Source organism: Aptenodytes forsteri, unplaced genomic scaffold (assembly GCF_000699145.1).
Source record: "Aptenodytes forsteri isolate BGI_AS27 unplaced genomic scaffold, ASM69914v1 Scaffold53, whole genome shotgun sequence".
Lineage (NCBI taxonomy): Eukaryota > Metazoa > Chordata > Aves > Sphenisciformes > Spheniscidae > Aptenodytes > Aptenodytes forsteri.
The window spans coordinates 2,907,703-2,929,278 of record NW_008795909.1 but is presented as its reverse complement, the minus strand read 5'-3'; the positions used below and the strand labels follow the sequence as shown (position 1 = coordinate 2,929,278).

Sequence of the window (21,576 nt, the reverse complement as noted above, 5' to 3'; positions counted from 1 at the left end):
GGTGTCTGTGGCTTTTTTTAACTGACTTTCAGCACAGCAATCCCATCCCTCTTACGCACCCAATTCGTATGGCAGAGGGAGGTGGCAATGGCAAGGCTTTGGCCCCGATTCAGCAACGCTTTTAAGAACACGCGCAAGTTTAAAAACACAGGATTAGACCTTGGACGTCAGTGAGACTGAGGTGTACAATTACAAACATACATACATACATACTTTGTAAAAAAATCCTGTTTGCCAACCTTATTTTACTGTAATTTATGTTCTGTTGTTACATTTAAATTTATAGTAAAAGAAAACACTGAGAAACAAGATCTATTCTTGTTTAACAAAATTATATTCTGTTACATTTAGAGTTGAGGCAAGTCTTTCACCCTTATATAAACCGGCGATACGTCAACAAATATGATTAACACGGATTATTCACGTCAGTATTTTTCACCCCTGTCCCACAGGCACAACAAAACCCGCGCAGAAGGTGACTGTCACATCACATACAGCCTGGCAGCTCGCTGGGTGAGCCTTCACCCACCCGCACACCCCTGCGGCGGCTAGGGAAGTGCCCTTTGGGAAAATGTTTATAAAAAAATAATTGCGATAAATAGTGACTCCAAGGGAGAAATACAGTTAAAGCATTGAATTCTCTCTGCCACATGCTTTCCCTCTGAACAACGCTATTTAAAAAAGCAGTAAAATCGAGAGGACACAAGCCTACTTCCCCAGGGAAGCGTGCTGAATCATACAGGTAGTGTAAATATCATATGCTGCTGCAGGTGCTAGGCGGTCTATTTGTTTGTGTTTACTAAAAGGCATAACCAATAGTCACATTAAAACAGAACAACATTTGGCATTGGAATGATAGCTACCAGAGCAGCCATAAATCTTGTTCACTTGTTTAGATTGGAACCGCTGTGCAATGCTAACACTTCAGCCCCCCTTTTTCGGAGAGCCCCTTTGCTGTGATTCGCCCCTGCGCCCTGTGATTTGCTGGCTGGGCAGCATCGCAGTGCACGGTACTGAGGGGCTCAGCATCCTTCCCAAGTACAGCACACCCAAGAAAAACCATGCAACATTGCCAAAAAAAAAAAAAAAGAAGTAATAAACAGACTTGCGTGACATATATGGCCAGCTACCATCGTTTACAGCTTTGCAACTTCTGAGTTAATTCACAGTATAAACAACGAGGAAAATGTTTCTTCCGAGCAAGACTTCCTGTAAACTGTTCATTAGAGCGGCGCTGGGTGCAGGGCTGGTGCACCTGCTGGTTAACCATGCGCTCCAAGAATAAACAAAACCTGAAGCCAGCGAGATTGTTCTGGAATTTGCTCAGAGCTGATTTTTCTTCCCCCATGTTATAAATTGGATTCCACAATAAAACAAACAGCAGAACATAGGTTGCCGAGAGTTAAAAATCTACTTTTTACACTACATTGACCACAGCACCCACAGGCACAGCTACAATGTCTTTCTATGAATGGGACAGATTGCCATATGGATGCAGACACTGAACAAGCTGTACAACTCCTGGCGACAAGTGCCTAGGGGACTGTCCTATATTAGCACCACCTGTGCTGTGGAAATTGTGCTCTGTATATGAAATGGTATTTAAGGGCCCATCACGATGTTATTTTTGAGTACACACAAAAAGGAAAATTACAGTTAAAAAGAATTCGCTGGCTAGCGGATCTGTTGCTCAGTTCCCGAGATTGTTTCCCAAAGGAATAGTTATCTTCTTTATTCACGCAGCCCAAAATGACAAGCTGCAACACATATTAGCAGTTTCCCTGCCTGGGCTTCTACCATCATTTTAATGAGAAGAATATGCTTTCTAACATACCTATGTCTTTCCTGATCACACAGACGAAACTACAGCCCTCCCACCTTAAAAACACCAGCTATATGGAACAACACCCCATGGTATTACACAAATGTTGATCCAGCAGCAAGCAAGGCAATATAAATTTTCCTTGGGCTCCTTCTCCCACCCCTCGATCTGCAGCAGGTAGAGCCACAAATCCCGATTACCAAATGTCAATGTGCATCTCACTACTTTGAAAATATAACCCTGTCTGACTGACAAAAACAGAGCTCCAGATTAGCACAAAATGTCGAGGGAGGGGGGAGAAGGGAAGAGAGGTTTGAGCAGTACCTAGCTGCTCTACAAAAAGATTTTCCCCTCTCCAAACTGCAAGGAAAAAGGATGCCAAGAAAAAGAAAAGTAAAATAAATTGAATTAAAGAAAAACAGTTGTAAAGTGAACGTTACAACCTGGGAAAAATGATGTCATTTTATTGAGAAACTCATTTTTTTCCATTAAACCATAGTGAAACGGATAAAGTTTATACAGCTTAATGGTGGAGTTTTACTTTAAACGCTACTCAATATCTTAGCAGTACGATATAACATGATATAACAGCTGTCACACTAACTGCTCGAGTTTTATTGAACAGCAGAGAAAATAGTCACACAAAAATCACCTAACTTCTCCTCTACTTTTATGGCATTTTCAAGGGTGTTTCTTTTCCACTCTCAGGCTGCGATATGTATGATAAAAAAATAACACAGCTCTTCATCAGCTCCCTGCTCAGCTCTTCAGGACAGATAGTCAGATCTCCCAAGCAAATGCTGAGGAAGGACAACTTGCACACAGGAGGAAATAAAAAGAAACAGGAATCCACGGTGCAGTAAAACAAAAACAGGTCCCTTTTTAAGACTACTACATAAACACCTCTAATAAAAGAGGAGGACAAAATTTCATTGGACTTTAAGTATTTAGACAGGAATGTTTTAGTAAAAGTTTAACTGCAAAGTGCACGCAATTAACAGAAAGCAATCAGCTATTTCTCTGGTATGTAAAAATAGCATTAAGCTGTATTAAATGCACGTGTAAGTATCTCAGTTGCAAGAAAAGGGAGGAGATATGCAAAGCACTCAGATATCAAACAATGATCTGTTGGCCAGATGGAGGAATAAAACAATACATATGCTAAAATTTGGAAAAGTTCTGTTAGGCGTCTGCCAAGGCTCACCCAATCTATTTTAAGTGCTTTTTGATACATTAGCTTAGTGTTTGGAGTTGTAGGACTGACGGTTATTACACGGGACCAGAAAGCAGCGAAGCGTTGGCGTGCAGGAGCTCCCTGATGCCGGGCAGCTTCCTGAGGACGGCGAAGTGTCAAAGACAGCACCCTTATTCAGCAAAGGGCCACACCAAGTAGTCACAGACTGGTTAACTCTGCATCTTTTGCAGGGAAAAACAAATAAAATAAACTAGAAACAATTTTCCAGGGTTTAGCGAAACAATTCTTTGAAAAGCATAATTTAATTAAAGAGCGCCCGGGCAGACTGAGGAGCAAGCGGTATCGTACAACTAATTTAGCAGAAGGTTCCTCAAAAACATGAGTGCCATGGCAGACAGTAGGTGCGGGCAATGCAAAGGACGCTACACACCCAAATTTGAAAAGCACTAACAATAAAAAGTGCCTGATAAGGCTGAAAACTGAAGATTAGCAACTCCAGGTCTGAGTCACGGCTGTTATTTTTTCAAAGCTGATTACACAGAGAAGTGACTCAGATGGGGAGAGCATATAGTATTGGTGGTGATTTCTTTGGCAGAGGAGCAAGCGCCAAGGGATCAGGTAGCGGGATGCTTTGGGTTGTATCTGCACATAATAAATGCAGACAGCCGCGCCAGCTCCCTGCTCCGGCTGTCGCAGCGTCACCGTCACTGAACAGCCCAACGGGCCTCACAGCAATCACACCCGTACTAGCTGCAATGAGAAGAAATACGGCAGCCATGTAGAGAGCGGGATGGTTTATCGGATATGCAGCTGGGCATCCAGGCTCAGCTCGAGTCTCCGGCTCCAACCTGGCTCCGCAGCGAGGAAGCTGCACGGAGGCACCTGAGCTGCTCAGACCGTGGGTAACAACATAAGGGTCGTGATACGTAAGGGTTGTGTACATGGAGCAGCTAAATACCTTCTGGGAAGAAAGGCCCCAGGAACACTGATTTCTTAAGGGAGAATGGATTTGAGGTAACCTAACCTAACGAAACTCTGCTGATGGTAAAGTATAACCAGCTAAAATCAACTGCACAGAGCAACTGAGAGGAGCTGATACGGATGAGCAGATTTGATGCTGGCACCAGTGCAGAACGAATGCCAGGGACTACGCAGAGAGGCAGGCCAAGAGAAGATCAGGCCCTGGGAGCATATGGACTGCAGACTGAACTGTTTCATCCCGAGCATTAATAATGGACCGAAGTCTGTAATTCTTAATTGTGCTGAATCCTAATGCCCTCATCTAAGGGCCTTGGGATTTCGATGGAGGATCAGCTGGCATGGAAGATAACAACAGTAAAACACAATGCATTAAGCCTAACCAGCAGATCAATGGTCTGCCACGCCGTTCCTCTCACTTCCCTTCAGAGCCTTCTCCAGACTCCTTCCTCCTGTGACGCTGGCAAGAAAAAGTCATTTAAAAATCCCCTTGTTTAGCCCATCTATTTTTCCTATGAGATGGCTGCTTGCTTACATGGAAGGACAAGACTCAAGCATGGTTGGAAAGGGTATGAGGACAACAGGGGACAAACATGGGATTGCCGGCAGATGGAGAAAGGTCTCTTGGACATGCAGCCTTCACCTCCAACTCTTCACCTTATCTCTTGCAAACAAATGCATTTCCTAAATTAACAGTTCTGGACCTTCATTAACTCACTTGTTTACGCACAGCCTCCATCATCCTGTCGCTGCTGCAGTCAATACAGAACGGCGCCAGGGGATGGGACCAGCACACAGGTGCCCGCACCACTCCACAGCACCCCCAGACCTTCAAGCCCAAGCCGGAGCAACCTCCGCTCGCCGCAAAGCGCTGATGAATTCTGCACCGCTCTGCTTTTCCAAGCCTACCCACACTGGGAATATTCCCAAACACGTGCTTTTCGGGATGCCTGCTGCTTGTCAGGTTATAAAGTTAGCAGTCACCTAAAGTGACCGGGCATCCACCTGCCTTGTTTTGCTGTTTTTCTTAAGAAAATAATCGAGCTTCCCCCAAATAAGATGCAGTGGAACGAGATGGAAAGCGGGTACTGTCCCTGACATTTCTAAGCACAGCAGATGTACTTAACTGGCTCTCGTTATTTATTTATTTACTTGTGTAGAGAAAATGCTTGTTACCGAAGAAACCCAGATGCTGATAAGATGATGAGAGGTTTGGCATGCTGGTTGATGGTCTCACTTTTGCTTATCCTGAGTGAATACAAGTATCTATAACTAAATATTTCCCTTAGGGTACTGATGACTGAGGTATGTTTATTGCATTGAGTGAATTTATATATATAATCAGCACAATAAACATTATTAAATTGTCTGAGTAAAATCAAAGCATGAAACACACAGTCAGTCCTGAATTCTAATGATGCTGAATGCCCATGATTGCATGGGGAAAGGATCTTAACAAGCCTTGATTTGAGCTTTGGCATCCGCCTCACAAATCACACGAAATGTTCTCTCTTTAATAGTGCTGAATATTGATAAATGTCTCTGCACGGCACAACAGGGAAGTTGGTCTCTATTGGCAATCTTTACCAAAGTGTGTTTTTTCCTTCTCTACACTCAAGGGTTTACCCTGAATGATTTAATTATAATTTTCCTTGTGTAAGACAAATTAAAGAGGAGAGTAGGAGTGTCATGCCAAAGCAGATTATTTATCTCCTTAACAGATTGCTGTGCACCAAACCCCAGAGCTGCTGCTGCTGCTGCTACTTACAGAAACTGGGCGAAATGTGGGACAAAAGCATAGACATATAATATACATTTACAGCCCAAATGAATGAAAGCATTAACCCATTATTTATAGCTGGAATTGTTTCATTTCTGTGAAAGCCATACACACAGAGCACACAGAAACCAAGAGCAGCCCCACGATGCTTCCCTGGCCTGTGCCCAGGTGCGGAGGATGCCTCCCGCTTTCGAATGTATTTTTGCTTTTCAAACATTCCGGGGTGACTCTGGCCACCCGCCTGCCGTTTGCTTTTTTGCCATAAAGGAGAACTTTTTTTGTCACTCGGCTCCAAGCACGGCAGCCCCGCAGTGGCCGGCGTCACCGGTGACACCAGACCTGCGTCCCCGCAGCCTGCGCAGGACGAAAGCTTTGCTGTACGCAGCCGTGAGGCTGGGCCCGTGGCACAGCGACGCGTGGGCATGCCGAGCAGCCAATGATCGTTTCTCCTGCTATTTTAAACCCCTTGTTTATAACCAAAATGTGTTTTTACCCAAGACGTATAGCAGAGCTGCTGCTCGCCTGATGACTTTTACACAGGTGCCTCTGCTGCCGCTGCGGTCAGCCACGTGCCTCCTGTCTCACGGGTCTCGAGCAGCCTCGCAACCTGACCTGTGGGATCAGGAACCCCGTAAAACACAGCCTGACCTGCCCCAGTGACGTGTGCTAGAAATGACAGTGACAATAGTAACTCCCACATAACCAACCTGCCTCCTGTAGCCCACTCCTTCTCAAAAGCCCAAGAGGAACTGCCGCTGCGGTCAGCCACGTGCCTCCTGTCTCACGGGTCTCGAGCAGCCTCGCAACCTGACCTGTGGGATCAGGAACCCCGTAAAACACAGCCTGACCTGCCCCAGTGACGTGTGCTAGAAATGACAGTGACAATAGTAACTCCCACATAACCAACCTGCCTCCTGTAGCCCACTCCTTCTCAAAAGCCCAAGAGGAAGGGGGGAGGGGGGGGTGTGAAACAGCTTTACAGCACACCCTAGTTAATGTTATTACCTGTATATGATTATTTATTGCTGCTGGGCAGCCGTTATGATGTGGCTGGGGGGCCAAAAGGAAGGGGGGGGAGGGGGGGGTGTGAAACAGCTTTACAGCACACCCTAAAAGTTAATGTTACCTGTATATGATTATTTATTGCTGCTGGGCAGCCGTTATGATGTGGCTGTGGTTAACCGTTAGGACACTTACAGCTTTTACTATGTGCTTTATACTGTTGTTTAAATCTAAATAAATAGCTTTTTGTTGTATCAGACCAAAGCTAACAGCCAGTTGCACTGAAGGTGCAGGAACAAGAAGGGGGAAGCCACAACCCAAAAAACCTGCCCTGGCCAGCCCAAGCCGCGGACTTGTGTGATGGGAGGCAGAGGGCCGACAGCTCCCTTGTGAGCCCCTCCAACAGCCCCATCTGACCCAAGCTTGGGCTCGGGACCACCACCACAAGTCCAGTTGTATTCGCAAGCTCAGTTGTGGTGCTGAACCAGCTGGGTACAAGAACACGCATACGTTTGTCTCCAAGTCTAGCCAAGTCATGCTCCCACCAGACCCGTGATTATTTCTAGTCTTAACCCTTGCAATCAAAAAATGACCAAAACGCTGCTCATGCCTGTGCTCTCTCTTTTGTAAAAGTATGCTAAAATTTCACCTTCTGTGGGCTTTCAAATATACATCTGACTGCGGAGCACAGCTACTCTTTTCTCACTGCTCACTCACCACCCCGAACTCCCCGCCTGTAGATAAATATCCTTTCAGAAAGGAAGCCAGCGCAACACATCTCAACAAGAGGAGTTTCTGTGTCATATGAAATCCAGGCAGGCACCACGGTGCCTGATGAGACTGCAACAAAACCCTTAAGTGCATCAGTAGGCATTCTTCTGTGTGTAGTCTCCTGCTCTACTTATGGATAAAGATGTAATTCAATCACTGCAGCAAATGGATGGCATAAACCTTCCACGTACCAAATAGAGGCAAGATAAAGCCAAGTCTGTAGCTCTCTTATTTGTATTCCTAAATATACCTATTTTTGTATTTTGATATTGTAAAGAACTCAATAGTAAGGAAAGTATTATGGCAAGCTTTAACAATACAGCTATCAATTCAACCACTAAGGATCTGAAGTTTTCTAACCTCTACAGTCTCAAACAATACCATGGCATGTTTATGCCTTCCGAATTAATTTATTTGGAACTTTACTAATAAAAACATATGTATCGCCTTGTTTGTAGATCCCAATTGCCTCCAGGCCACAATTACAGGACTCAGACACATGGATTTCCAGTTCTGCTTGACAGTATACACAGAGAAAATTCTTACTTTGGAACAGATTCCCGTATTTCCACTGCATTTCAAACTTAACAGCAATGGCGTACTGTTTCCTCGGTTAGATTGCCACTAGCAGACAGCACATGCCTCTGTTCAGTGAAAGAAGATCCATTTCACTGCATGGGTTTTTGTTTTATATACTCGGTAAGAAAAACACAGATAAAAAATTTATTGGAAAGTCATAAACCCATCTTGTTCAGCTCTATATGCAGCAAAAAGGGAATTTAATTGTTTAATAAACATCAAATTGTTTTTAGTATCCCATGTAAGTCTTCATGAAAATCATGTCCTTGACACTTACATGCATTATAAATGTATACGCTGATGTTCCCCCACATGTCCTTGCAATGGATATAAAATGATGCCTTACACACACAGCAGTTCTTTCAACAGTGGGTGTGCTCTCCTTTAAAAATCTATCTATTCCCCACAGCACTATTTTCTTAATATTAGAAAGATATAAGAGGTATTTATACAGCTTCCCTATCAATCTACTTTCAGACCACCAGAAATATAAACTCTATGGCTTAAAAATTCCATTATCCTCTTTCTAATGAATGAAAGGAGGATGGAAAGACAAAGCCATCAGTTTCCATAAAATCCAGCTTTCACTAGTGTCTGCTATAACATTTCTAGATGGGCAAAGGGACTCTCCTGAATGCAAAGAAGCACTGCCCTCCCCGCTGCGCCCACGCTGCTCGCGCACTCTGGAGACCCTTCTCCTCCTCCTCCTCCGCAGCCGGCAGCGACGCCGAGGCTGCAGCAGGCACTGGCACCCACGGCCCGAGCTCCTGGGACTGTCTATCTCACCGTAAGCGAAAGTTATGTTGTTAGACACGCCTCAGTGAAATCTGGGGGTGTAAAGAAACAAACCTGCAATAAAGCATCCTTCAGAATAAAGCAGAGCCCGCGCCGAGAAGCACGTCAACAGACAACCCCTGATTTAAGCCATTTCTTTTAACAACGCAAGCCTAGCAAGTATAAATTAACTCACACTTTTAAAAGCCAAACACCACCAGTTAGCTAATTTTATCAGCACTTTAAAAAAATCCACTTTGTTTTAGAGAAACCTGGTGAACTCAAGCCTATCCTGTCTTGTGAAAGCAGGTAAATACAGAGTAAAAAAAGGCAAACGTAAAAGTAAAAAAAGATGAGATGGGGCACTGAAATTTAGCAGAAAAACGGGTGGTAAAACAGCCTGTACTGACCAACAGATTTTTTTTCCTCACCTCCAGCCTGCAAACCCAAAGCACATCGAGAGTAACACCACCCAGGATGCAAAACTCAAAAAAACCAGCTTACGCTCTTCACACTTCGCCCAATACGCTTATCCAATGCACTTCTAATTAGCTAATTGTGCCCACATTGATCCAATTAACAAGCCATAAAGATCTGAACAAAAGGAGCATATTCTGCCCAGTGGAGACTCTATTCAACCACGCCAAAATCGGAGAGAGCAAGACGTGGAGGACGAAACCGAGGCCAAGGCGGTTGGCCACCGCTCCCACCAATTTCGCCATCGTTTCGGCACGCTGTGTGGAGATGCTCACGGGTGGAAACCCCACCGGCACCTACCTCTCCCGTTTAGGAGTGTGGACCGATAGCTGTCCGTTAGTTGAGGCGTGCGGGTTGATGATTAAGGAGGTCTTAGACGGCGCGGAGGAGGAGACGCAGGTGGTGGACAGGTCCAGGCTGCTGTGGTTGTTGCTGGCTGCCTCCTCCGCTGTGTGCGAGCTTGTCACTTCCTTCCAGAGCTGCTGCAGTTCTGTTGGAATCATGCCTGAAACAAACAAATTGGATAATTAAATCAATTAACAGCTAATTCGGCCGTCTTCAAACAGTAATTAAATCAAAGAGTCAGTAAACAAAGCCTAGTGTTAGTTGTGTGTGTGTGTTTTTGCGCATGAATTTTTTTTTTTTTTAATAACTAAAGGCTAATACTGAACACTGCACGCCTCTGCTAAATTTTCCGGTGTGACACCTGCAATACCTATGTAAGGCAAAATCCAGCTGAGGGGCAGGGGGGTCCACACAACACGACACCCACCCCAAACTCCGTGTTAACTGTTATTATTTTTTGTAATTAAAATTACAGAGGGCCCACTTCCAGAGTCCCTGCTCAGGCAGAAATTGCCCCGAGCTCACAGCAAGGCTGACAGCAAAGGTGGCCAAGGGCTACTCTGCAGACAGCTGGAGAAATTTTTATTATTTTTTTTAAAATATACTATTTTTTTTTTTTTTTTTTAAGGAAAGTGAATACTTGCTAACCTGTTTTAAAAAGAAAGGAAGGTCTTAGGGAAAAAAAAACCCATACTCAGCTTTATTATTATGACAACATGAACCACAATATGACTAATTTTGTGCTTAAGTTTTAAATGATGACAAATAGCTTTGTTATTAAATACAGTTTTTATTAATCACTTTTAGACATAAATTATGAATTCATATTGTCTTCCTGAAATGCTTTTCAAATTTTAACAGTCAAATTGATTATACTATGATTATTTCATTAACACACCTATCTTTCTCATTAATTTTGGTTTCTCGAACTGCTCACTTAATTGATGGATGTGTCTACTGAAAAACTGTATAACTTTCTATACAAGTAACACTATTATTACTGTCATTTCTTAGTATGGCTCATGCTAATGAGCCATTCAAAAGTAAAATGAAAACATAAAATAAGCTTCAAGAAATAATAATAAAAAAAACTTTAAATGTTTTTTTAATTGTGCCAAAATGGACACGAGGCTTAGGACATCGCATTCAATGAACAAGGCAAGTGAGAACTTTGCAAACTCCAGTGGGCCAAACTGAAGGCTGGAAGGGCGTCAGCGTGACACGGGCTCACGCTGAGATCATGCTTTTGGATAAAGCTTATATTTGTGACATGATCAAACAAGTCAAGTTTCTCTCACTGAAGACTATTTCAGTGCTCTTTCAGAGAAGGCCATGGGAAAAAATTAGCAGTAAAGATGCATCACTTAAATATTCAGGGGAAAAAAATAGTAAAAGCCAGTGTCTGTGTGTTTTTGAAGAGGTTTCTCATCACCCTGCTTCCAGATCATCGTTTGGATGACTGTTCATTGTTTCAGCGTATTGTAGCACTGGAGCTATCCTAAGGAAACCTGCCATTTTCTGAGCGTATAGCAGCAGCTCACACAGGCATGTATCTCACCAAACCTAAGGTATTGCAATAAAAAAAAAAAAAAAAAAAAAAAATGCATTATGCATTATATTCATTTGAAACACATAATAAAAAATGCCAAGGTCTAAATTTAATTTATTTTTGTCATTTAGAATACAATGGATAGATAATCATCTCAACGTGATCAGCCAAACATCTTTACTTTGCTAAACTGTTAAAGATTTTAATTATGCTAGCTTTGGAGAGCACTGGTCTAATGAGGCGATAGACTCCAGAGAATCTAAGTGGTTAAGAACTGTGAAATGAGTCTGATAGGATTTTTTTATATTCACCGTGGATCGTTTGCATATCAAAGAGGAGTAAATTATTGCACGACAGACCAATAACCTTCCCCGCCTTTCCGAGAGTAGCATTAACAAAAACAGTTGGTCTCCGGTAACGGTTCACTACGAAAAAATGCTAAAATCCTTAAGTATCTGCAATTAATATATATTATGAAAGAGGCTTCAATTTATACATTAAGTGATCAGATATTCTTAAGGCACATCCGTTTCTCTAAAGCCACGTCATTTTCCTTTCATCAGACCCAAATGCCAATTATATTTTGATGGATTTTGTCCCAAATGAGCATTTAGTTATTAGACGTATTCAATTATTACTTGTCCCCTGAAATTAAACCTCTGAGCAAATTAAACAAAGAAAAAGGTCAGTACACAAGCCTATGTCCTGTTTTGCTGTATCGGGGCTATTATTTTCAAACACCTTGCGAAGTGACAGTGTGGGATGTATTTTTATCTAACACGCCTGACAGGACTGTCTGCGCACTAACAATTACCTGTGAGCACGGCTGACCCTTACACCACTGTTTACTCAATTGAAACAATAGTGAATAGACTTGTCTGTTGATGATAACATATTGATATGAGACCATATGAGTCGACACCTATTTTTATTTTCCAGAATAAGCAAATAGGGAAAGAATAACTGGCCCTTTTTTTTTTTTCCTTCCTTTTTTTTTTTTGCCACCACCCCCTTATCTGGATTTCTGCAGGTTTTTAATTAAGCGACAGGCTAGCACCCACTCTCCTCTCCCCGTCCCCCTTTCTCCTCTCCCCTTCCCCTCTCCTCCCGGTCACTTCTGGATCTGCTAATGCTTTATCCCAAGGGAAAGCTTGCAAGTGTTACAGCCGTTAAAATATACATACACATAATATTTATACCTCGCTGTAGACCCTCTAAAAGTCAAGGGGTTTGGTCTAACTTCCTATACAAGTGTAACTTGTATTAGCGCTAACGACAACTATACCGCATATTGAAAGAAAAATAAAAAACACCCAGTTGTGCGGGTGAAAAAAATGCCGGAGATAATAAAGAGGATTTCAGGCTGGGTGACATTAAATTACAGAGTTAAGTGTGATGTCATACGTGACCGCATACAACCCGTCGCTTAAAAATGACCACATCACTGACATCAAAATAAAACTGAAAAAAACCCTTCCTCCTCCTTCCCCAAATTTAGTTCTTTCAGAATAATTCTGGAGAGAATTCCTAACTAGCCTGTCAAACTGGGCAGCTGGCAGGTATGCTCATTACTCATCCGGCAAAATGGTTAAATAAAATAATAGAACAAATGGTAAAAGCAAGTCAAATAGATCCACGAACACTTGCAATAAATTATGTAATTTACCATTTAACAGTTTCATTTTAACAGCGAGAGCTAAATTTTAAGTCAGATTCCCAGAACTGCGCTGCAATTACCCGAGATCGCTACTGCTGGTGCTGCAACTTCGTAGGTACCAGTAACGGGATTGAGACCTGAAACTGCCAAATCTGTGGGAGCAATCAGGCACCCAGATGTCTCAGTCCTATTATTTTCACTCACTGGTGATCTGAAGTGTGATTTGCAGTTTCATTTTGCAGATACTAAAGATCTAGCTCTCGCAGCTCAGAACACTGCTGAAATGTGGTTTATTTTTAAACTGCTACTATGTACAGATGTAAAATCCAGATTATAGATGTGTCTAAATACAAAGCAGAAAAGATTACACAAATATAACATTAAAGGATGTGCTATTTTGTGTAAGACAATAGGCAAGCATTAAAAACTAAAATAAAACTAAAATACGGCTTTAAACAATGTATTAGTTCTAAAAACATAACAGAAAAATCACTTATGAAGTAGCATTCTCTCCTTAGAAACACTTATTACTATTACAGATACTTAAGAATAAAAGCAAAATGCTTTTAACCGAATTCATAGCTACATTTACTAGAGGGATGATTTTTTTTATACACACTTTCTAGTATTTGTCTGTCTAGCAAACTGTTCTGAAAACAAAAGGGCATGATATATGTAATTTTTTTTTTTTTAAATAAGAAGTGTGCCTTACCAATTATTTTAAGCTATAGCCCTGGTTCTTCATTGCATTTTTCAGGACAACTAGTCCCCTTCATTATGAAAGAAAATGTAGGCACAGGTTTAAAAAATGTATGTTGTGGGGACAGTTGACAGATTACTGCTCACAGAACTCAATTTCCCAACCCCAGGTATCACCGGCTCAAAGACAAACAGAGTTGCTCAACCTCTTTGTGTCCTTGTACCTCCATACCCAGGTGACCATGTTCAAGCAAGCAGAAAGTTGATTTAAACCTCATAATGACATCAGTTTTAAGCCACCGTCTCTCTGATAAAAAAAAAAATAAAATATCGTGCTGTATTGCAACCTGCCTGAATTCTCAAGTTACTCTTTCCTCCCGCCGCCGAGCCCCCGGCTCCAGCCGCCCCCAACGCTCGCAGCTCATTTCCCTGCGAGAACCAGCCCTTTCTGCTTATGTTTATGTTGTCTCCAGCGTGCAAGTCGGCACCCCTTACGTTTTAAATACGCTTCTCCGCAAGGACTAATAGTTACACTACCCTGCTAACCATATCAATCAATGCCACGACTGCTGAATTACCTACTGGTGTCTCCGATGTGTTACCGCACAGATTACACTTCATGCATCACCACATTCATTTCTTTCACATTACACATGAGCGTGTCTTGTCACTGCCCAATTGCCCTCCTTTGGACAGCTTAACTGATGTACTATACAATGAACCTTACCGAGCAAACTTAATAGTATAGGAGCTGTGGGAAAAATTAGAAAGGTTGAAGCTTGAGTCCGGTGGGTGTGTGAGAACAGCCTGGGATGCTTCCAACAATAAATCTGAAGTGTAATTAATGCATATTACAACATTTTGCAAGTATAAATGGCATTTTGTCTACGTGCCCTTTTTCCTGGACCCGTTTCATGCCTTCTCCCCTCCGCACCGTGCATCGACGGTGCCCGACCAACTACCACCCCAGGCCTGATCCTGCAGCTCCCAAGCAGGCACCACTTTCCCGCGCATCAGCCTCCGACTCACGCACAGGACTAGTCTAGACCAGGTGTTTGGCTTTGGGATGCCGGAAAGCTAAACCGAGTCTTGCAGAGGGAGGTGCGAGGTCCCCAGAAGCTTTGCCTCTCAAGACAGGAGTTAGGCGCTCAAATACCTTTGTGGGTCTGGCAAAAATAAGCCTAAATAAACCACGCCAGCCACACAGCAAAGCAGACTCCACTTCCCGGGTTTGTCTCCCTTTATCCATGTAAGTTAATATTCACCAGCCACCTCGCTCTCCTTTTGCAGCTACACACAAAAAAGGAGGGTGAAGAACAGAAGCAATTTTGTCCCGTCCCCCCCATTTAACTGAACAGAGCTGAATGTAAACTCATTATCTGGTTTAGCAACTAGTAGCAGCCCTAAGGCCGCTTTGAAGAGCCCAAATCATTCAACCTGAGCCGACTCAAGTTGTTGAGGTGGATGTTTAAATTTATTATGGGGCAAGGGAAGGAAAAGGCATGATTATTCAGAAATACCAGCATCGTGGCTGAAAGACCCGGTCTTCCCTGAGCCATGCCAGCTTTGAACAATCTGCCTTCATCACAGCAGCCAGAGCTCAGACAAGCCTGTTAAAAAGTCCCAAGGCTTGCAGACAAACCCAGTTTAAAAAAAAATATATATATAAATTCAAGCCAAAGAGGAAAAGAGAGAATAAAAACCCCAAGTTATAATCTCTGTCGAAAGTATTGTGATTTAAGTAGTTAATACTTTCAATGTATCAATATCTTAAAAAAAAAAAATACAAATAGGGATTTCAGCAAAGCAGTAACTTCTTGCAGAGTGCAGGACTGAATAAAGATGTAGGAGGATCTAATTGTCAATAGCACCATTAAAATTAAACGGAGTTAATCCCAATTTGCCTCAGTGTGGAGGGAGGAATGAAGCTACGATGCACACAGGCAGTGAAATGAAGGCCGTGTAAACAGGCTTGGAGAGGAGACACTGCCACCTCTCCCTCTCCGCTGCAGCAAAGGGCAATCAAATTTCTACAGTTCGGCAGCGTGCGGATCAGAGCTCCTCTGCGCCCAGCTCCTCGCCGGGCTGCAACCAGAAAGGGCCCAAATAACGCATTAAAAAAGGAAAAGCTGCTCTCACACTACCCTTAGCCATGAACCCAGCACCAAGAATCGATTAAGATGCCTCCTGTGAAGGATTTCAAGCTCAGATTAGTACAACCAGCAGCTTCGAGTCCACCAGACCAGCTATAGCTGCGCAAATTGACTCCGAACTCCAACCCGCCTGCCTCCTGCTAGCCAGAGCGGTCCACGATTTCAGCGTTGCCCTTCTCAAAAAATATCTTTATAATGCCCACCCTGCCTGTCAGGATTTTTCTGTGCTTATTATTTTATGAGCCTATGAGATCTCTCCCTCTCTCTCTCTCTCTCTCTTACTGAGGGACAATTTTGTGTGCGTGTGCGTGCATGCTATCGCTTTGCCAGACAGCCGGCAGCTCCCAAACCCCTCACCTACCTTGTGCAAGGGGTTGCAAAGGCAGAGTAGGCTGGCCAGGCTGGATCGTTAGCAGCCCCTGACGCTGCAAAGACAGGAGGTGCTGCTGTTGCAACTGCTGCATCTGTAAGAGTTGTTGCTGAAAGGCCAACTGCTGCGTAGCCACCTGCTGTTGCTGGGGCTGGAAAAGAAAAAAAGAAAAAATAAAAATGCACATTTGTCAATACAGAGCAAAGCATTAACAGAGGATTTACAGGGCTCCTCGTCCCAACACACTTCAACTTCTGATCGCAGTCAGCCGGTATCAAGGCAAGCCAGCGAGCCCACCACCCCATATCAAAGACCCCAAGGCACGCTTAGGCGCTAGAGCTAACCACGGGGCTGCAGTCGATTCCCACCTCCAGTGGTTACTTTCATCCTACCTAAATCCCTCCTGCCACCCCAATTAAATATGTACGCAGCGTTTCCTGGTCCACGCTACCGCGTCACCCTGGTCCACGTGGTCGTGTTTTACCCCAGAAGTGGCTGCATTTCAGCGGTGGGTAAAGCAAACGCTGCTGGCAGCTGTTAAAAGTCCTGGGTAATTCTTCGAGGCAAAGAACATGTGAGAATCACACCACACGATCACATCACACTTAGATGTAATGAAAAACAACCCCGCACTGTGCTCTGTTTCCTCATGCAAGGGTTGTCTCATCTATTAAGGCAATACGACTGGCTTAATTTATGGTATTTTATACTTATTCTCTCTTATTCATCCATCAAGCCCCACAATACTTTGTTATGTTCGGAATTATTCTGTGCTGTATTTAAGGCTGCTACTTCTGCACTTTGAAATTTTTAATTATTCTCACTAGAAAGAAGATGGAGTTGCTTTACTCCATAGGGATGTGAACCTTGAACCTTCGAGGTGTAAAAGAACATGTTGCTTCTCTCACTACTGTACCCGGAGAAGCTTTTAACTACTCTGTTTATCACTTCTGACATAAATAAATGAGAAAAAATCAGACCTTTGAAGAAGAAAAACTTCATCTAATATTGTTAATTAGCCATGACAAACGATGAAATAACATTGTAAATCTTTCATAGAACCAGCCACTAGATTTTAATTACACACATTCATAATTTAGCAAACAACATCTTACTTGAATGTGAGTGTTTAATATGTACAGTACTCCAGGCTTCAGAGTCCTTAATTTTGTTCAGTTAAGGAAGCCTCTAGGTTTTGCTTCCATGCTCATCTTCTATTTTATTTGCTTTGTTCTTTAAAATCCATGAAAGGCTTTGCGTTTTGATAAATATCTTTTTATTTATTGTACAATGACAGGAGGAAAACTTTTGTTGTGTAAAACATCAATACATCATGCCAGTGTTTAGCAGTTCCTTGTGCTAGCCAAAAAAAATTAATGTAGATTTCCTTAGTAATTATCTGAGTGATAGAAAGATAATACAGTGCAGTAGTACAATAAATAGAAGTAAATTATCTAATATCCCTAATCTGCTAGGAATCATACCAAGGTGGAGGTCTTATACACATTATGGCTAACAATTACGGAAAGAAAATTAACTCTTACAAAACTGCGTACTTTCACAAACAAACCCCAGCCAGATCCCAACCTTTCTGTCGCCCTTCCTCGACACCGAGCCGGAGGATCACTGGTCCCATTCCCTGCTGGTGTCAAGCAGGGAAAAAAACCCACCAGAGCTGCAGGAGCGGGACTGACGGACACCAGCCAGGGGTTTGGCCCCCGCCTTCTTGTACCAGCATGCCCCATCAACCTTAACACTGCAACCAACTGTATATCCACGACTGTACTGACAGGAAAGTTGATTTATCTTCTTTCCAAAGAAAATCTGGGACTTCGAGAACACAGTTAAACAAATAGGTGTTTAGATATTCTGAAACTCGGAGAGTTTTCATTTCTTTGCAACAGTTTGCTCAGACAGATCCACTTGCTCAACTATTTGCAACAGCACCAGGTGAATGCAAACCCCAGCAACAGTTATGTTAAGACTTGAAGTAATGTTTGCCTCCATAAATATTCACTTCCTAGATATCGATATACTTAATATATATTTATATATGTATTTTAAATGGTATTACATAAAAATCTAGTTACAGTAAGCTGTTTTATCTATTTGCCATCTGGGTGTAAAGTTAGCTTTTTTCCAAAAAAACCAAACCAACCAAAAACCTTTATATAAATTGACTGATGCCCGTTCAGTTGTCTTCTCAGCTATCCTAAGAAAAGCTCTTGAACGCTCTCTACTTTGAAAAGCCAGGATATAAAAGTATACAAGGCCCATTGTCCAAGAAAGAATTTAAAAGCAAGACACGTTGCCAAACTGCGCTCCCCACCCAGTTACCAAACACAGGATACAAGGCAGTTTGTTTACTTCTCACAATTGAATGCATACAAAAAAGGTCTCAGTGCAGTCCTGTTGTCAGGTCAGTAGTCAGTGTTAAAATGCCGAAATATCCTGATAAAACTTGCATTTTTGATCCCCTCCCTAAAGCTTCTGTCAAAGGTCTGTTTTCCTTTCTTAGGTTACTCCCTACTGCCTAACATAAACTGTCACAACTGCCAGAGGACAAACGGCCCTGTTCGGAAAACAACCCGCTCCGTCCACGCCGCGGCACCAAGCGGGATCCTTCTGCGGCTCCAAAGCCCCCCTTCCCTCGGTGAGACCCGACTTTGCCGGGGCAGAGGCAGCCCCGCAGACGCAGGGCTGAGATCTCGGCCCCGGCGCCTCCTGCTCCTGCTAATGGGCGCTGTGCAACGCTCGCCCTCTGCTACGCCGCGCGGCCCTCGAGTAAAACCCACCAGAAACCTTACTGGGGTCCGCCTGCTATCCTGCGTGGGGGTCGGACCCCTTTTACCAGCGGAGCTTGGGAGAGCTGTTGTGTTTTTCTTCTTTCACGGCGGTACAATAGGACAAGGCACTAACAAAATGACTTGGGGGATGCAGTACATGAATACACTTGTTCCATCTGTCAAGGTACGAACTCGGCCCTCGTTAGCACGGCAGCCGCCCGTCCCCACCACGGCACTGCTCGCCATGTGACCCGACCGTCAGTTTTTAGCGGGGCGGGGGGGGGGAATAAAAGACCACCGTTTGCATGCTAATTCAGCAAGAATAACCTCTTTAAGGCAGGAAAAACGGGGCTGAACAAACCTGCAGGATGAAACGCATTGTTGAAACAGGCCTCTACTAAAACCATCAGCATAAATACCCCCCCCAACCCCTAGAAAAAGCTGAAGAGACTTAGGCCCCTTGTTCTCTTAACAGATATAGTGTTAAAATGCTCTTCTTGAAACAGGAAGGAGTCCTTTCTTATTGTTGCTTTCGATAGTGTAGTATCAGAAGTGTGACCACAGTAAATCAGTGTGTTAGATATTGAAATGCCATCACATTGTCTAACTTCCCTTCTCGTCTTTTTTAACACAAAGTATTTTTTCCTTTAAGCTCCAAGCCCTCATCTTTGTGTCTGAGATGCTCTCCTGTCTGACAACAGCAATTTAGAAGAGTTAACTTTTATCGTTCATTCTGCTGTGTAACTTTCCCCTTCAAATTTCTTTATCTGCCCTCTGAGCTCATCTGAACTTTCATGTTCTCCCAGCATGCAGGCTTGCATTCAAAACTATGTCTAATAGACCAAATAAGAGGTTAATAAGAAGTGGCAACAGAAAGAAAAAATACAATCCCTGGTAACTGATAAGAATGACAGTGGCAGCCCTTTATTGTTTGTCTTCAAATATAGAGTTAAAGATCTTTAAAAAACTAAATTTTGATGCCTTTGAAAAGAAAGAAGCACAAAATAACAACAGGGGGTTATTGCCTGCCAGCCACAGGGGAGAAGCTCCATAATTCTTATTCTCCCTTTTGAAGGCTGTTAGAAATCTGATTCAAAAAAGCAACAGCAGAAGGAGAAAGCCTCTTGAGGCTATCGCCATTTCCTGTGATCATGCATAATGCGTTTCAAAAGTGGGTTTTTACCAATTCTGTTGATCAATTGCACCTCCTTCATATTCCCTCTTTTTTCTGCTGTGTTTACATCTGATGTGACTCAATGACAAGCGCTGTCTGAGACTGTGAAACAGACCTGTCATGTTGATTTATGGGCGCATCAAACCACGACTTGTCCAAACTGAAGCTCGCAGTTCATTAATTAGAGAGTTGTGACTTTGAAGTCAGCTTTCAGACTGTGGTTTTTAACATTTGGCTTAATTTATATGCTCTTGAATGTGGATCTCTAAGGAAAAAACTGAAATTCCCTTCTTGTCTTTGAACTTCTTTTGACCGCACAATAATCATTTCTTTGTCCAGAGTGATGCCTGCATCCCAGAGTCATTAACGCGCATTGAACTGCCACTGATGAGTAAGCCCTACTGAATTAGAAAAACAGCCAGCAAAACAAAGCTGAGAGCATTCTGCACAGTGATATCTCACAATTACATGCCTTCCCTCCCTGTGCCATTTCCATTTTAATTACTGTTAGTCCTTTAGATTTACATTTTAGACACTTTTTAATCTGTTCCCTTTTTATTATAGTGGCGCCCGTAAGCGTGCTATGGTTAAGGTTGTGTCAGCGTTTCCATTATAAACCCCCCTATTTTCAGGGGTTTATAACTCAGCTGGAAAAATTCACTCTGGGTTGAAACTTGGCACAGATGGCACGATTTGCCGAAATTTCGGGGGGCGGAAATTGGTGCGTGCTTCGAGCAGCACCACTTGCAAAGCGACGCACAAGTGCTGCTGCTATCGCAGGACACCACGCAGCGTCTCGTGCCAAGAGGCAGCTTTCTAGGATCTACCTAAGCCAGCAGTGATGTCAGATTAAACATGAAAGTCTCAAACTCTCTGTGACTAGAGGGGCGAACTCAGTGCCTTAAAAATAAATGTAATTACAGCAAAATTAAATTTAAGCACAGCAAAATCAACAAAGTTTAGGACGTGACAGGTATTTTGAAAGGAAAGCGTATGTAAAGGACGGGCAGAAACCACCCTGGCCTGTCCCGTTCCTGCCACGGACCGCGGTGGCATCAGAGCGAGGTCTCCCGACACCATGCCGCGAAAAGGCGGCGTTCCCACACTACCTCTGCATCTCGGACCTTGCTTCTCGGTGTCACCACCAATGCTGTCCACTATGGTCCCTCCCGCTAAGCCCGTCCTGCGAGGAACGAGCAACCAGAACCTCTCCGGTTGGAAACTGCAAGCCCAAACTCAACGTCTCTTGGCATCTTGCCCTGTTCAGAGAGGACAGCACCGTATCTGGGCCTGCCGCCTTGCCCCCTCCCCTTTACAACATAACTAACTTCCAAAAGCACTCTCCCAAGATGCAAGTCTAGATGCTTGCTCCAGTACTCATACTGAACATAAAGGCATGGTCCCCTGCTATAAAATATGTGGCAGCAAGCAAATGGAAAGCACAGGAAAATACAGGCGAAAACAG

The 21,576-nt window shown here is 43.3% G+C and overlaps 1 protein-coding gene across 1 annotated transcript in view; it reads right to left on the bottom strand.

The window, feature by feature from the left end:
- FOXP1 (forkhead box P1) overlaps positions 1-21,576 on the bottom strand; it is a 230,729-nt gene that overhangs the window by 53,195 nt on the left and 155,958 nt on the right. The window contains exons 6-7 of the mRNA XM_009284364.2: positions 16,143-16,302; positions 9,679-9,883 (exon numbers count right to left, since the gene is read on the bottom strand). Of these exons, the coding sequence (XP_009282639.1) occupies positions 9,679-9,883; positions 16,143-16,302 (365 nt within the window). The remainder of the gene's footprint in view (positions 1-9,678; positions 9,884-16,142; positions 16,303-21,576) is intronic.